The sequence below is a fragment of the Siphateles boraxobius genome, unplaced genomic scaffold (genome assembly GCF_051911475.1).
Source record: "Siphateles boraxobius isolate OS27281-9 unplaced genomic scaffold, OSU_SipBor_1 41, whole genome shotgun sequence".
Taxonomy (NCBI): domain Eukaryota; kingdom Metazoa; phylum Chordata; class Actinopteri; order Cypriniformes; family Leuciscidae; genus Siphateles; species Siphateles boraxobius.
This window is the reverse complement of record NW_027509042.1, coordinates 43,880,541-43,898,572: the sequence shown is the minus strand read 5'-3', so window position 1 is coordinate 43,898,572 and position 18,032 is coordinate 43,880,541. Positions and strand designations below refer to the sequence as shown.

The 18,032-nt window shown below is 41.6% G+C and overlaps 1 protein-coding gene across 1 annotated transcript in view; it reads left to right on the top strand.

Annotated features, from left to right (window-relative positions):
- The first annotated feature begins 2,799 nt into the window (after nt 1-2,799).
- The window catches only part of tgm2b (transglutaminase 2b), a 36,975-nt gene continuing 21,742 nt past the window's right edge, over nt 2,800-18,032 (top strand). Inside the window, exons 1-4 of the mRNA XM_077199873.1 lie at nt 2,800-2,930; nt 8,612-8,791; nt 12,139-12,357; nt 12,467-12,585. Of these exons, the coding sequence (XP_077055988.1) occupies nt 2,927-2,930; nt 8,612-8,791; nt 12,139-12,357; nt 12,467-12,585 (522 nt within the window). The 5' untranslated portion in view covers nt 2,800-2,926. The remainder of the gene's footprint in view (nt 2,931-8,611; nt 8,792-12,138; nt 12,358-12,466; nt 12,586-18,032) is intronic.

Below are 18,032 nucleotides of genomic sequence, written 5' to 3'. Positions count from 1 at the left end.
GACCGAGTGGCCAGCGGCGGAACAGAAAGAAAACTGAAACAAGGATTTTCCGCCTGGCCCTCCCCCGGGGGAAGGAGGAGTGCAGGGGCACCCTCCCGAAGAGCAGTATCCGGAACCTCCACCAGGTCGCCCGTCTCAGGGCGGGCTTGGCCGCCCTATAACGACCCGACCTCCGTCCTCCAGGGTTAGACTGCTGCCCTGAAGGAGGAGCTGCCGCCGGAGGGCGACCTCGGCTACGAGCAGCCGGAGGCTCTATGGCCACAGAGGATGGACCAGCAGCAGTCCGCCTCCTGTGCAGGACGTGCCGTATCGCCTCCGACTGCTTCTGGGCGGTGGAGAACTCTTGGGCGAAGCTCTCTACCGCGTCGCCGAAGAGGTCCCCTTGGGATATGGGGAAGTTGAGAAGTTTGTTCTTCTCTGCTTCCCGCATATCCGCAAGGGTGAGCCACAGGTGGCGTTCCTGGACCACCAAGGTGGACATCGCTCGACCCAGGGAACGTGCGGTGACTTTCGTCGCCCGGAGGGCAAGGTCCGTCGCCGCACGCAGCTCCTGCAGCAGACCCGGGTCGAGACCACCCCCCTGCATGTCATGGAGTACCTTGGCCTGGTGGACCTGTAGCAGCGCCATGGCATGCAGGGCGGAAGTAGCGTCTCCACACGCCATGTAGGCATCCCTGGTCAGACCAGAGGAAAACCTACAGGCGCGGGAAGGGAGTGAAGGGGCACCCCGCCAGGAGGAAGCAGTCTTAGGACACAATTGCATCGCAACCGACCGCTCCACTGGGGGGATTTTTCTCTCGAGCCAATTGCCTTCGAGAGAATTAAAAACGAGCCAATGGACATTGGCATGCAAGATTTGCATTCCGCGACCTGCCTACCAGCGCGGGTATAAAAGGCGGAAGTAAACATTGCGCAATGCTTTTTGCTTTGGAGCCATCCAGTGTGTCTCGTGTGAGCTGCTGTGTTTCCCGAAGAGAGATATATTTAAAACAAAACGAGAAGCCCCTTTAGAAGAAGGATCATTTTTTTATTTTTTTATTAAAGCAGCGATGAAAGGGCCCTCGCAATGTGCATTTAAGTAGGTAAATATAAGAGGAGTACATCAACGTCAGTAACAAAAATGTCCTTTAATATGTTGATAACAGCATGCTTTATCACTTAGCTAACTATTGCTAGCATGTTTAGTATGTTCGTTCCTAGCATGTTTAGCACACAATGGCATATTTTAGTGTGTGGCTAGTACTGCATTACATTGTTAAACTTGTAATTTCCTGTTCCCAGTAGGTGGTGCTATGACTATAACTGAATTTTATCATTTAGGTGTTCAGGGCAGGACTCTTATCAAACATGTGTTTGCACTATTGCCTAACGATTACAGCCCCATTGACTCCCTGTGCAAATGCACTGATGAAGTCAACAGTTGGATGTGCCAAAACTTTCTTCAGTTGAACAAAGACAACACTGAAGTCATTGCGTTTGGAATCAAAGATGAAGTTCTCAAGGTGAATGCATACCTTCACTCTAGGGGTCAAACATCTAAAAATCAAGTCAGGAATCTGGGTGTGTCTCTAGAGTCAGACCTTAGTTTCAGTAGTCATGTCAAAGCTATAACTATAAATAAATTGTAGTAAATGCAATAAATTGTTTCCAGTCAAGACTTAGAGAAACGTTGGCATGCTTTCATCACCAGCAGGGTGGATTATTGTAATGGACCCCTCACTGGCCTTCCCAAAAAGACCATAAGACAGTTGCAGCTCATACAGAACGCTGAGCAGAACCAGAACATATGAACACATCGCACCAGTCCTCAGGTCTTTACACTGGCTCCCAGTTACATTTAGGATTGATTTGAAAACATTATTACTGATATATAAATCATTCAATGGCCTAGGACCTCAATACATTGCAGATATGCTCACTGAAAATACCCCCAACAGATCACTCAGATCATTAGGATCACATCAGCTAGAAATACCAAGGGCTCACTCAAAGCATGGCGAGACCGCCTTTAACTACTATGCCAGCCGCAGCTGGAACCAGCTTCCAGAAGAGATCAGATGCCCAAAGATTACACTCACCAAATTTGAAGATGAACAAATTAAAACTGTAGGATGCCTGAAAATGGCAAAACTGCATAAAAATCTGAGAGGAAATAAAAAATGGCTGACTTCCTGTTGTGTATAGGGCTATGCTCCAAGAGACATTTTTGTAGGTATTCGTACCGAATCTGTACACGTACGTGAAACGTAGCAGGAAGCGTTGAACCTTTATATGTGGCACTCTCGATCCATTTCGCCCCACCCAATTCTGAAACCATCAGATGTAAATTTTCGCCAGTTCTGAAGCGTGTGCGAAGTCTCGTGAGTTTTCGAGGATGTGTAGGCCCTCAAAAATGCGATTCACTTTGGAGAATAAGAAGAAGAAGAAGAAGAAGAAGAAGAATAAACGGAGCAATTCCAATCCTCACAACATCGGTACTCGGGCCCTAATAAAAAAGCTAGGAAGATGGAAAGTGGGGACAGAGAAATGCATCCCAAATTACACAAAGGGAACACTGAAGAAACACCTGAAATAATGTTTAATTAATCCAATTTACTTTGTAAGTTTTTCATCGTAGAACATCCACTCTAACCAAAGCAGGGAAAAAAAGATTCACTTAATTGTGATTTTGATTAAAGTTAAAAATATTATTATTTAAAAACGATAACATAGTGAGGTTAATGCAGATTGATTGAGCTATATGTACGTGTGTTAGTGTCTGCAAGGCAAGCTCTTACACGCGCGTGGGCGTGACACTCTGACGCTTCGCGCCGCTCAATAAAGACGCGCGTGAGTCTGAGAGCGCGCACACAGTGACTTGTCACTGACTGAACACACACACAACTCTGGATCACAGAACATCAACCTACATTACATTATTAACAACATGGGTAAGTGCGTTTCACACTCTATTCATGTTTATAAACTTTAAGATTCTATGAATTGAGTCATTTTTGTTTTATATTTTTCCCATATGCATCGAGCCTATAATAAATCTGTTTTGCATAACACAAGTTAACTTGTTCAGCAGTTGCCATATGAATTTATTTATTTATTTATCTGATCTGGCCTTTAAAACTTTTAGTGCAACCTAACGTTTGCAAAATAATTATGTAATTTAAATAATATATTTGAATAAACCCAGTACATTTGATGTTATCCCCATTTTAGGTTACCTGATGTTTAGTTACATGTAGTGCATGTGTCCTACTTTATTGACAGATTTAAGTTCATTTGTACTATCATTAATATTAATTCATTAATTTACTGTGTGTGTGTGTGTGTGTGTGTGTGGGCGCGCGCTCCATGATGGGTCAATCACATGTTCTATTAAATGCACTGTGTAAATAGTACATTGTGATTAGTTTCAGAGTTTGGGGTTTTTATATGGCACGTTATGAGTGCGGGTGTGGTGTCTATTTTCCTGTTTGCTGTGTAGGCTACTGTAGTTTCCACTGTACGCAAACGTCTCAGTGAATGAGGTTCTGTAGGACATGTAAATATTATGTCTTTAGATCTACAGGCAGCTGTTTACCATGAGCTCCACTAAAAATATTTACCAAGGGTCATAATGATTAAAATAGTACACCACTGACCCAACCATAAATGGAAAACTACAGCAAATAGTTTCATAAGGGAGGAGAGTCAAAGACTCATTATTTCTTTCACCTACTTATAAAATCTTCTTCCACTTGTTTGTTGTTCCGCTATTCATCCGGTCACTTGTTCATTGAAATGCAGGCAGATATTTTTGAGGCTCGCTGTAGTTTATCCAGACAGTTCAGGCTACAACACACACTCAGAATGTTACCAGCATCAGTCTGAAAGCTAAACAGAGGTGTGTAAGCCAGTGATGACTGACTGACACACACACACACACACACACACACACACACACACACACACACACACACACACACACACACACACACACACACACACACACACACACACACACTGATGGAGGCGGCATCTCTTTAGACCAGGATTAAAGATGTGATAAAGATTACGACAGAGGGTTTACTGAGAGAAAACAGAGAACACCCCACTGTGCACATACCCCATTAAACACACACACACACACACACACACACACACACACACACACACACACACACACACACACACACACACACACACACACACACACACACACACACACACACACACACACACACACACTTTCTGTCTGTCTGGCCTGTGACTAATTTTCTCACCGCAGGGTTGGTTTACAACATTAAAGAGAGAAACTTGATCCGCATTCCCATGAGTGTTTATGAACCTTCCTCCTTGTCTCTACTTTCAGATAGATAGACAAAGACTCCCCAATCTTTACTACATTAATATCACTTAACCCAGATGTTTAATAAAGATTAATCACAATTTTGTAGGTATTATAATGATGTCATTGCAGAAATTCCCTCTCATTATTACAATAATTTTTGTATTACAGTTTACACCCCAAAACACTTCAGGGCACAAATAAAACACCTTTTAATGACATTTTAATGACATTTAATGTCATTATTATAAGGTTCATTAGTTAACATTAGTTAATGTATTAACTAACATGAACTAACCATGAGCAATACATTTGTTACTGTATTTGTTCATCTTTGTTAACATTGGTTAATACAAATACAGCAGTTCATTGTTTGTTCATGTTAGTTCACAGTGCATTAACTAATGTTAACAAGATTGATAAAGTATGTATGAATTAAAGTAAATGCTGAAATTAGCATTAACAAAGACTAGTAAAGGCGATATAAGTGCAGTTCACTATTAGTTCATGCTAACTAACGTTAACTAATGAACCTTATTATAAAGTTTTACAAATGTATTATTATAAATAAAATTTCAAGTAATTAAAATGTAAAAAACCATAATGAAACGAGAAATGATTTGAACTGAGAGTGTCAGAGGTCAGTCGGTTCAGACATGTCTCAGTCAAGTGTCCTTGAAGACGGCATCTGTTAAACATCAACCACATGCTTCACATGAGCTGTGCATTCTTCACCAGATGCTCTCATTAGAAACATTCATGCAGACCTGGAACACACAACAGATCCAGCACTTCATGTCATTGTGATCCTGAATCTGTGCATTGTGCAAAATCACATTAGATGAGAGGTTTCCAGATGCACTGAGTCATGGCTTGAGTGTTGTACTTTTTTATTTGTTTGCTTATAACTGACACACTTGTTGTGACTTTTATTCAAAGCACATGCAGCGGGGAAAGTAAGTGAAATTCCTGTTTTCCCAAGTGTGTTTCCCCCTTAACTTCCCCTTTAATGCAGTCAAATCTCACCGTCCTCAAGTAGATGTGCAGAATGTAAACAGAGCAAACAGGGAATTTAAGCTCTTGTCTCCTAAATGCTTTGGATGGCATACTCATAAATGATGGTCAGCAGTTTGCTCTAGGACAAGGTTTGTATTTTTAGAAGAACCTTGGAGTGCCATGCATAATGGGAGTGCTAATATATATATATATATATGCTTTTCACAGCCCCTTGCACTTCTGTAATTTGATAGGTCATAGTAAATCTGGATATTTAAATGTAGGATGAGACTTAATTTAATCCATTGGGAATTTATTGGCTGGTGAAATGTGTCGCTATAAATAAGGGTTAGATGGGGTTTGTCAGACAACTAGAGCTGCATGATTCTGGATAAATTGAGAATCCTGATTTTTCTTCGCTTAGAATGGAGATCACAGGATTCTCTCACGACACTGATGAAAAATGTTCACTTCAGTTATTTACACTTTATAAAATGATATATAATTCAAGTAATTTGTTTCATTCAATGAATCTGCGTTTATGAATGAATCGGTTGAATGAATGATTCAATGACTTAGTCATAATAACAGTCACTTGTTTCTTTCTCTGGACCTGGTACTCTCTCATGGCGTTTGCATTACCGATGTTCAGGTTTTTAACACTCTGATCTCTGATCACATGCCTGTACTGTTTTCTATGTCCCTTCCTCCTACAAGATCGCACATTTCATCTATTGCACAATGGACTCGTTCCTTTTCTCCCTGTTTCCAAGAGGAATTCACTAACTCTTTTAATGAGGTGTGTCTGTCTCTGTCCCTGGAGTCACCCTTACCCGACTTGGATGCTGAAGAACATCTTAGTCTGTTTAATACTGTATGCTCTGAGGTTTTAAATACCACTGCTCCTTTAAAAGCTAAGAAGTCAAAACCTAAGACTGAACCATGGCTCAATGATACCATCCGTTCTCTGAGACGAACGTGTAGAAGAGCAGAACGTAAATGGAAAAGTGATAAGCTACAAATCTCTTATGAAATGCTGAAAAACTCCCTCAGTGCTTTTCAGAAAGCTATGATATCTGCTAAGTCTAAGTATTTTTCTAATTTAATTTTTAAAAATCATCATAGTTCAAAAGCCTTGTTTTCTGTGTTAAAGTCTGCTCTCAATCCTCCTATAGTTGTGATTTCAAATCCTTCAGTATCATTATGTGAAGGTTTCTCAAGGTTTTTCTGTGAGAAGATCACCTCTCTAAGATCTCAGTTGCAATCATCTGCTAATGTCTCGCATGAACTGAGTTGTTCTTCACCCATATGGAGTGTGTTTGACCCTGTTTCTCTTCTATCTCTCAGAGAAATTGTTGATCATTTGAAACCTTCCTTCTGCTCTCTTGATGTTCTCTCTCCGCGTATCTTGAAACAAACTTTGGATTCGGTTGGAACATGTTTGGTGTCTCTAATGAATAAATTCTTGAGCACAGGGACTATCCCTGATACACTAAAACAAGCTACTGTTACACCTTTGCTCAAGAAACCTTCACTTGATGTTAGGGATTTTAATAACTTTCGACCTATTTCTACCCTTCCTTTTATTACAAAAGCATTGGAGAAAACGGTTCTGAATCAACTCCAATCTCATCTTAGCGCAAATCAAATTCTTGAAACTTTCCAGTCTGGTTTTAAGCCTCTGCACAGCACAGAGTCTGCTCTTTTAAGGGTTTCTAATGATATACTGTTAGCAACCGATGCTGGTGACTCTGTGATCCTAATACTGTTAGACTTAACCTCGGCCTTTGATACAGTTGATCATAAAACTCTATTATCCCGACTAGAATGCTCTGTGGGCATCCAGGGAACTGTCCTCAGCTGGTTTAGATCTTATCTAACAAATAGAAGTTTCTCTGTTAAACTGGGTAATTTTTCTTCCTCGCCAGCTCAACTCTCCTGTGGAGTGCCGCAGGGGTCTATTCTCGCACCCATTCTTTTTTCCATATATTTACTTCCTCTGGGCTCCATTTTCAGAAAGCATGGCGTATCATTTCACTGCTATGCAGATGATACACAAATTTATTTCCCTCTGAAACGCAACAAAGATACTGCACTAAAATGTCTTTTTGCATGCATAGAGGAAGTAAAAATGTGGTTTTCTCAAAACTTCTTATTTATGAATGAATCCAAGACCGAGGTTATAGTCTTTGGCCCCCATGACAACTATAATAGCAGCAACATTGATCTGGACTATCTTGATCCAAAGTCATCTTGCATTAAGAACCTAGGTGTTCTCTGGGATCAAAACCTGAAATTTGAAAAACAAATCAATGCGGTGATTAGTTCTTGCTTTTTTCAGTTACGTCTTCTCTCTAAAATTAAATCCTCCCTTTCTGAGAAAACACTAGAGATTGCAATCCATGCGCTCATTACATCGCGGTTGGACTATTGCAACTCTCTCTACTTCGGCATAGCCAAACAGTCTATTGCGCGTCTCCAATTAGTACAGAACGCTGCTGCAAAGTTCCTCAAAAGAAAACGCAAATTTGATCATGTTTCACCTATCTTAAAATCTCTGCATTGGCTACCTGTGCATTTTAGAATCGAGTTTAAAATTCTTTTATTTGTTTTTAAATCCGTAAATAATCTGGCACCGAGCTATTTGTCTGAGCTACTCTGTCCACACAACCCCACACGAAACCTGAGGTCTGGTGATCAGCGACTTCTGTCTGTCCCCAGATCTAGGTTAAAGAATAGAGGGGACAGAGCCTTTGCTGTTGCTGGCCCTAGGCTGTGGAACAGCCTTCCGGTTTACATCAGAGCTGCTCAATCTCTAACTGTTTTTAAATCCTCTCTTAAAACCTATTTTTTTTCTTTAGCTTTTAATTCATTGTGAGCTTCTGTTATGATTGTGTGGTTTGTCTTTGTTCTTTATCTTGTGTATTGTTCAGCACTTTGGTCAGCCCTGTTTGCTGTTTTTAAATGTGCTATATAAATAAATACAAACTTGAAACTTGAAACTTTCCCGAAGTAAGTGTTTTGAATTAAGCTGTTGAACGATTGAGACTCATGTATAATTACAGTACGGTATCTTATCACTACTTACTGGCAGAACGATTTAACATGCAAAAAGAGTCGCTGTAAAATCCACAACACTAATAAACAGACGGACAGTTTGTCTTGAGCAACCATCAGATTGGAGGATTGTTAATGATGTATAATAATGATGTTTTTTTTATCGATAAAGTCCTGGATTTTGATGTGTGTGGTCATGTTCATGCATGGAGAATGCTCATTGCTCTGTTCATTCAGCTCTAGACATCGGCACCTGGGATCTGGCGTGTAAGTTTAATAACACGGACCACCACACGGAGCTGAACGGCACGGATCGGCTGATCGTACGGCGAGGACAACCCTTCACCATTAGCCTGTATCTGAACTCTGGCTCTTACCAGCCCAGATCCAGTCAGATGCACATCACTGCAGAGACAGGTAATGTAGGGCAACGGCTCAGGTGTGTGTGTTTACCGAGGCCGAGGAATTTAGAGTGTTTTTTGACGTCAGGTTTGCTGACATGTCTTTGGACATCTGCCTTAAATCCTATAGCCTAAGGTGGTTTTCCTATCTAAGCTGGTTTCAGCGAGCATGAGCTCCTGACAAGGGGTAAAAACACCTTGAAAACCATCGGTGTAGAGACTGACCAGCTAACCACGTTTGGTCGGTTAAAGCTTTTTGTTAGTAGCCTACCAGGGGCTGACTTCTATCATATTTTTCTATAAAAAAAAAAGCACGATAAGTCAAGATAAGCGATTATTTTGGTAAGCTATTATTTTTAAATTATTATTTAAATTATTATTATTTAATGTACACTTACATAGTGTTGACAGTCTTGTCAGAGGTCTACTGAATTAACCCAATTTTTGAAAGTATTTCTGAAACTCATTTTCGCTTCACTTAAACGCTCAGACTCATTACTTTTTTAAAATGCCTGAAAAAGCTATATGAAAAAGACACCAATGTTTATGAAATAGTTGTTTGTCATATTAATCCATTCTTCCCTATCTCCACATCCCCATACTATATTATGTAGGAAGGAATTATTTCAGAGGCAATTGTTCAACTGTTTTATTTTCCAAAGAGATCAAGTTCATTCTTTATTAAAGATCAAGAGGTTGATGCTGAGGATGAAGGTTAACACTGGCAGGGATCTTGTGGGACTTTTCCATGTTAGAGCTGAGAGGAGGTGCTGGAACAAGAGATAACACACTGGGACAGTAGTGTGTAACCGACAGGAAAACTCTGCTCAGACTCAGATAACTCTAATGTTAAGAAAATAAGACCTTCTGGCTTGTTTAATGGAATATGTGATGAGATATCGCCCATGAATGTCTTAGAAGTTATCATTAGTGTCAAGTACAAAACTATTTGTTTTTGGTGAACATTCAGAAATCTCTATTTGTCTTTCTTAGTTGCATGAGACAATGTATATATATAACTCTAGTTCTAATAAGTTTAATAAGCTCAAAGATGTATTTTGCATGCAGTGACAGTGACAAGTAATATATCTGTGTGTCTGTTCAGAACTATCAGTTCAGCCAATCAGAAGATTATTTGTTTAATGTACAGGGGAATATTTCAGAGTGGGCGGGGCTATCCATCATGATACTGCAGAAACCAATCAGAATGCATCGTTTCATGTCACTTGTGACGGTTGTGACTGGTTTTGAATAAAGTTTCAGAATGATGTGAAATTAAAGTTGGCATGAAACAGAAGTCACCCTAGTCTTTTCTTCTCTATTGTGAGGTATATCCGAGTGAATCGCTTCTGGAACAAGAACAAATGTGGGCGGGGCTTGATTTTTTTCAGTGATGAATTGATTGGATGGTTGTGTTTTGCTATTGGTGGATCTCATGTGAGTGACAGGTTATAGCCCCGCCCTTCTCATCAGAGAAGAGATCCTGCAAGAGGAAGGGGAAGATATTCTTATTCTAGATTATTAAAACAATAATGATGTGCACGGATAAATCATTTAGAATAAATACCACAATATTTCACAAAAAACAAGAATTGTCGATTTTAATTTTAACGATGACTTTAAAGAGGTCATCAGACAAGCATTAATTGTTTTCTTACACCCAGACAAACTGGGTGACCCCAGTTCTTTCCCGACAAAGATCAGCAGATTCGCTGTAACTGTTGTTTAAGTTACACTGTTGTACTTACGGGAAATGTAGAACGAGGAGGGCTGATCTGGAATACTTCCCAGTCTCAAGTATTCACACATGGATTCCAGTGTGTGCCCTTTAAACGCAGGGTCAAAGACTCAGTGAGATGTGAGATTCAGAGACTGATGCCGCAGCTGTAGACACATTCCTGACTGCCTTTAGGATAAAAAGAAGGGGAATTTTGGTGTGAACATTGAGAACTATTCTCGTTCAAACCGCTCATTGTATCTGTAAATATATCTTGAAGTCGGGAACGATGTGAATGAGCTCCCTATGGATTCGTTCATGCTGAATGTGTAAAGTTTTTTCCAGTAAAGTTAATAGAACATTTGTTCAAAGTTATCTGGTCTTTAATTCTAAATATTGGCACAAAAACATAAATCATTGTAGCAAATTAGCTCAATGAAATATTAATAATCAATCATAACTTGTTATAATTGATTATGAATATTTGGATTAGTTAGTCGGATTAACTTCATGTAACTACATTAACATTACAACCAAATACTCAGTTCATCATGTGAACCCTCAATATTGGTTATTAATTGATTTATAGAAATGTACATTTCTGGGGCATGGGAAATGTCTTTCTTACTTTACAGTACTACTAAGAGCAAGTAGCCAAAAATCTATGATTAGGGACTCCAGATATGAGCTTGAGACACGGATATGTGATATGAACAAGACTTTATATATTAACTAGACTAAACATTTAAACCACTTTTACATACACACACATACAGTTTACCAAGGGACAGAGACCTGAAGCAGAATACAGGAAAGCAAGAAGTTAGAGCATTGTTAGAAATTCAGCAGATCAACAGCCTTGAGAAACCATCAGTTGAGTTCTAACACATCCTTTAAAAGGTGTAAGGATACTTAATGTATCAAATAATGTCTGAAATATGAAAGGTGAATATGGATTATTGAAATTTTACTAATGAAAATGTGTTTGAAATGTTTTGAATTTAAATATTCACAGCTTAAATATTCAACCATGCTGAATTTCAGCCCATAAAAATGCAAGCTCTAAAAATACAATGCATTAAAATACAAGCATGGTTAATGCAATGCATATTTTTCTTCAAGTAGTACAATTCAAGAGGCTTTTTGTTTCAAAAACATTTGGCATTTTTTTACTTCCATATCCTTTTTAAAATAACGCACACCTACACTATACCCTAACCTACCCCATAGTGTTAATAAAAGCAAATGTGACATTAAAACGCAATCATAACCTTGCGATTTAAGCTTGTTTTTGGACTCTTGTCTTTTGTGACTCGTCTTTCACGGGATTCGTACCGGAGTACACTGCGGTAAAATGTGTTTTGAGGTCATTACATAATTGTGCAAGAAGCCACGTGACAACAAGTTTTTATTAATCCATAATCTGCTCCTGTAATCATAATTGTGTGTGAAACCGGTAAAAGTGCTTGCTGTTTTACTGCCTCTAGTGTGCATTTGCTGTTGGAAACTGCAGTGATATGTACGTATTGGTACGTATTTTCATATTGCAAAAATGTTGCGACAGGTACGTTTTTCCAGTGAGCCTGTGTTGGACGTTGTGTGTAAATAAAGAGCAGTTGGTCAGTCATGTGTTTGTGATGGTGTAGGCCCTCAGCCGGTGGAGCAGTACGGGACCAGGGCCGTGTTCGGGCTCAGTGATGAGATCGACAGCTCGTGTTGGAGCGCTGCCGTGACCAGTCCTCCTGCAGACACCGTGTGTCTGTGTGTGTGTCCCGCGCCCGACGCTCCCATCGGCCGATACGTCATGACGCTGGATCAGCGCATCCAGTTTGAGTTCATATTGCTGTTCAATCCCTGGTGTCCGAGTAAGTACAGATGCACACACGCCTAACGGTTATAGACACAGATATCCTGTTCCTTATGGTAAAAGATGAATAACCCAACTGCGTGCTCAACCCATAATCTGACTCACAGGAGATGTGGTGTACATGGACAGCGAGGAGAAACTGGCGGAGTATGTTTTGGCCCAGGATGGCATCATCTTCCGGGGCGATGCCGATTACCCCATCCCGTTAGCCTGGTACTTTGGACAGGTACCAACATGCACGATTACACATGTTCATAATCTCATGACAGCAGAGACACTCATTAAAAAAACAATTGTGTCATTTCCTAAAGTTTTGCCATTCCTAATAGAGAAAATTTTGTCATGTTAACTACATTTAAATGTTATCCTGCCTAGATACAATTGCCAACATTGTCATTTTATCTACCTTGTCTCTACAGTTACTTCCAATGACAGTGATATACTTGTGTTCAATTAATTTAAAACCACTTTTTACATTGTAACAATAATTATTACTTATGTAGATCTTAGTGTGAGGTTTAATACATATATAGTTCCAGGTGCCCACGCCTAAACACAGTCACCACTCTTCTGCATGATGGTAATCACAAAATTCAAAAACATTACAGAAAGTCCTATAAGTTTCTAACATAACTGAACATTAAACACTAACATTAACCAACAACATCTGTCCATTTACTGAAAAACATAAAATAACACTTTAATCCCAAAATGTACCCTCCTAATGCAATCCCTTGCAAAGCATGCAGGGAACTACAAATCCAGTGTCCAGCTAGTTGTTAACAAAAATTATTAATGTAGTTTTCACACAAATGAATTAAGTAAACTTCAGTTTTAAATATATTAGGTTGATTGAACACAATTAAATTAAGTTTGACTTCCGGGTATGGCGTCGAGGCGAGTGGCAGTGTAGAACGCGAGCTCCCAGACAAGTTGGTTATACTCCCCTGCTGAATTTAATTTATGCCTTGTAATTGATTAACAAATATGGAGGGAGAGAAACAACGAAAAGCTAGAAGCAAATCAACTCAAAGACCTGAGAAAAACGAGAGACAAACAAAGGAGAATGATGACGATGACAACGCTGGCGAGAAAGAGGCCGCGGATACAATGCAAGCTTGCATCAGCGCTATATATTCTGAAATTAAGGCACTCCGATCTGACGTGAACACCGAACTAAACAACTTTCAAGAGACTCTCTCTAAAGACTGGAAAGCAGACTTGGCAAGCCTGAGTACCAACATCAACCTTAAACTGAACGAAATTGCCAAAGATTTGAAAGACACGGTGAATAGAGTGGAGGAGGCCGAGCACAGGGTGGCGGATTTGGAAGAGTGGAACGCGGAGGCTAGAGAGGTGCTAAGCCAAACCCTCGACATTCAACAAAAAATGCAAATAAAACTGACAGATCTTGAAGCAAGATCACGACGAAACAATATACGCTTGTACGGGATACCGGAAGAGGCCGGAGATGACAACATACAGGAGGTTGTTGAAAATTTCATCAAGACAGAATTGTCCCTCCCCGATACTGAACTTGGAATACAGCGTTGTCACAGAGCGCTCGGCCCTAAACCACCGCCAAATGCGAATCCCCGATCGGTTGTTTTGTATTTTCTTGAATATAGGATTAAAGAGATGGTCCTTCGGTCGGCATGGAAAAAAAGGGAAGTTTACCTGAAAGGGAAACGAGTGTACTTCGACCAGGATTACCCGGCTGAAACTCAAAAGAAGAGGAAAGCATACACTCCTATCAGGAAATTACTCAAAGAGAAGGGTCTCCGTTTTCAGACACCACCCCCCGCTAAACTTCGGGTATTTTTTGAAGATGGTCCCATTGTTTATAACAGCGCAACGGAGGCGATGGAGGACCTAAAAAAGAAAGGATTGACCACGGCCAACATCAGAGATGAAGACACTGCCGCATCAACTTCAATGGAGAGGCTGAGTAAAATTTCTTGGGAAATAGCGGGGGCGAAACCACGACACAACCGAGATGACCATCAAGAGAGGGCACGGAAAAGACTCCAGGATTTCCGCCGGGACACAGGAAAAACTGTTTGACTCTCACTCAGGGTAAATTATCAGTAAAACCGTGACGTTCGAAATCAGCTAAAACAGCAGTTTAATATAACAAGGGTAATGTTAATTTTGCATACAAGAATTCTGGTATATCTGTGCATGTTCATGCTCAGAGCCTTGCTTTTGGCGTTTTTTTATTAGTTGAGTTTACGTTATAGCTTGAAAGACCTGTAAAAATGAATACAACGTAAATGTCTGGGAGCTGAGGAAAAGACGTGCTATGATTTATAATATCAGTTTGCACGGGGAAGGCCCTTCGTTAATCGAAGTTTTTCCTTTCCAAATAGAAGTTTCTTTAAAAGTAACTTTGATTATGGAAGTTGTTGTTTCCTTTGATTGTACACTCTTTTATTTTTTCACTTTTTTGTTCTGTGTTATTTGTGTTACAATGTTAAGGTCACTTGGGATTTTTAATAGGATAGTACATCAGAAGTTAAATGTCACAACAAGAATATAGAATTATTACACTTAACGTTAATGGGTTGCAAAATCCTATTAAACGAAGTAAACTTATAGCTAAGATGAAAAGAGAGAACCAACATATTATTTTTTGGCAGGAGACTCATCTAGTACAAACTGAACATGAAAAACTGAAAAAGTTAGGATTTAGAAACACTTTTTATTCATCGTACACTAAAGGACATGCAAGAGGTGTTGCAATACTGATATCGAATAAGGTGACTTTCCAGGTCTCCAGCCAAATAGCTGATAAAGAAGGACGTTATATTTTGGTGAAAGGGATCCTTGATTCAAAGGAAGTAACATTACTTAATGTTTACAGACCACCAGGAAAAGATAAATTACTAATTATGAAAATATTCGAGCTAATAGCTTCAGAAGTATCAGGCACACTTATATGTGGAGGGGACTGGAATGTACAGCTGCATCCTACCTTAGACTCTTCAAATCCAGCAAAAAAGATAAATTCTGAATCTCTTTATGTTAAAAAAATGCTTAAGGAAGCTGGCATGATTGACATATGGAGGGAACTCCACCCAAGTGGGAGGCAGTTTACATTTTTCTCCCACCCTCATGTAGTCTATTCAAGGGTTGATTATTTTTTCATGCTCCAATCGGACAGGCATAGAATTATAGGTTGTGATATAGGAATTAGAGATGTTTCAGATCATGCAGGAGTTTATTTGAGACTCCATTTGGATGTTCAATCCAAAAACACCGTCTGGAGATTGAACACTAGCCTCTTAAATGATCCCCAATGTATAGAGTATATTAAAAAAGAAATTAAAGAGTACATAGAATTTAATAATAATGAGGAAATGTCATCAAGTGTTCTATGGGACGCTGCTAAGGCAGTGTTAAGAGGAAAGCTGTTAAAGTGGTCCTCAAGAAAAAAAAAAGAAAAACAGAAAATATTGTCTGATTTATCAAACTCAATAAAAACACTGGAACAAAAACATATTGAATTAAATAAACCTCAAATTTTAGAAGAAATAAAAGTAAGAAAACAACAAATAAACAAGATACTTGATAAACAAGTAGAGATCAAACTTAAATATGTCAAACAGAAGTACTATGAAAATGGACCCAGAGCTAAAAAACTGTTAGCATGGAAACTTCGTAAACAACAAACTGAAAGGTCAGTTCCCTATCGGTCAGTCACTACAACGTAGGTCATGACTGACCAATAGGAATCTCGCTAGAGAGGCCAATCTACTTCGAGTGAAACTAAAACAAGCCAATACACATTGGCGTGCAATCATTTGTATCAGCTGCGCGCCCTCGTTAGCGCGGGTATAAACGAGCAGCTGGTGCGATTGCACACTAGCTTTTTGCTTCGGAGCCAAACACTTCGATGTCTCTGCTTCCAGTTGAAACCAACTACTACGAGCCTTTCTGGACCTCTCCTTCCCGGTGCGGGCGTGACAGCACGGCAGCGCGAGCAGTTTCTCTTTCTCTCTCTTTCTTTTTTTTTTATTTTAAAAACTGAGCAAAGAAAAAGAGCTGTTTTAACAGCTGGTGAGGTGCGCTTCAGAGCGCTTAAAAGCTGTTATAACAGCTGGTAAGGTGCGCCTGGCAAGCGCTCAAAAGCTGTTGTAACAGCTGGTAAGACCTCCAGCGAGAGAGATCCAGCGCACAGACGGGTGCACATTCCCGTCTGTGATCGCTGTGGCTGTTCCCCTGCGTGCTTCAGCACCAGTGAGAGTAGTCCCTAAAAGAGCTCACACAGATAGTTCGCGTCTTTTTCAAGATGACGTTCTATCTGTGTGTTTCTGGATGCGGTCGTTACCTGGGGTCGCGGGATGGTCACGATCGCTGCCTCGTGTGTCTGGGCCTCGAACACGCACAGGCAGCGTTCGTGGATGAGTCATGTACCCATTGTGGGAAGATGACCATCTCGGAGCTGAGGTCGAGACTCACGTTCCTGCAAAGGGGCGGAGTCCCCGTGCCTGCACCTCGTTCCAACCCCCCTTCGCGGGTTGCTTCGGGCAGTGACACGGGTGACCTGAGGATTACAGTGAGCGCGCTTCCTTCGGGGAACCAACCCCCTAGGAACCCTCACTCCTCTCATGCTCCGCAACCAGTTGAGCTGCCAACGGAACGTTCTGGACCGTCCTCGAGATGTGTACCGGTCGTTTCGTTCGGCGCTCCCTGCGACGACCAGATGTCGATCGCTGCATCGGAGGGTGGGTCAGACCTCTCTGCGGACGACGGCTCGGAGCCGCTGCCTCCTTCAGGTGTGTCAGCGGTGCCCGAGTCGGACCCGGAGATGATGGCCATGCTTTCCCGGGCCGCCAACAGGATCGGGCTCGTGTGGAACCCTCCACCGTGTCCCGAGCCCTCGAGGTTGGACGATTGGTATCTCGGGGTGGCGCGCGCTGGTTCTCAGCAACCCACCCCAGTGCCTTTCTTCCCGGAAGTGCATGAGGAGCTCACAGGGACGTGGACGGCACCTTTTACTGCCCGAAACCGTCTCGGTGGCTCCTCCTCCCTCACCACCCTTGATGGCGGGGCAGCTAAGGGATACGCGCGTATCCCGCCAGTGGAACGGGCCGTTGCTATGCAACTTTGCCCTAACTCCACTTGGCGTGGAGAACCGTGTCTTCCTTCCCGGGCCTGTAAGTACTCGTCGGACCTGACCGGCAAGGCTTACAAGGCCTGTGGGGAAGCTGCCTCTGCCATGCACGCTATGGCGTTGTTGCAGGTTCATCAGGCCAAGGCACTGAAGGACCTGCACGAGGGTGGTCATGATCCACAAGTTCTCCAAGAACTTCGTGCCGCAACTGACCTTGCGCTTCGTGCGACGAAGGTCACTGCGCGGTCAGTGGGTCGTGCGATGTCCACACTAGTGGTCCAGGAACGCCACCTCTGGCTGTGTCTGGCTGACATGCGGGAGACCGACAAGATCAGGTTCCTTAACTCCCCCGTGTCCCAGACCGGCCTCTTCGGCGACGCGGTCGAGAACTTCGCCCAGCAGTTCTCGGCTGTACAGAAGCAGACTGAGGCCATTAAACATATCCTGCCGCGGCGGTCAGCTGCTGCCTCCACCCCACCGCCCGCGGCTCCTCGGTCTGCTCGTCGCCGTGGGCGTCCGCCTGCGTCTGCCCCTGCTCCCGCGCCGCAGCAGCAGCC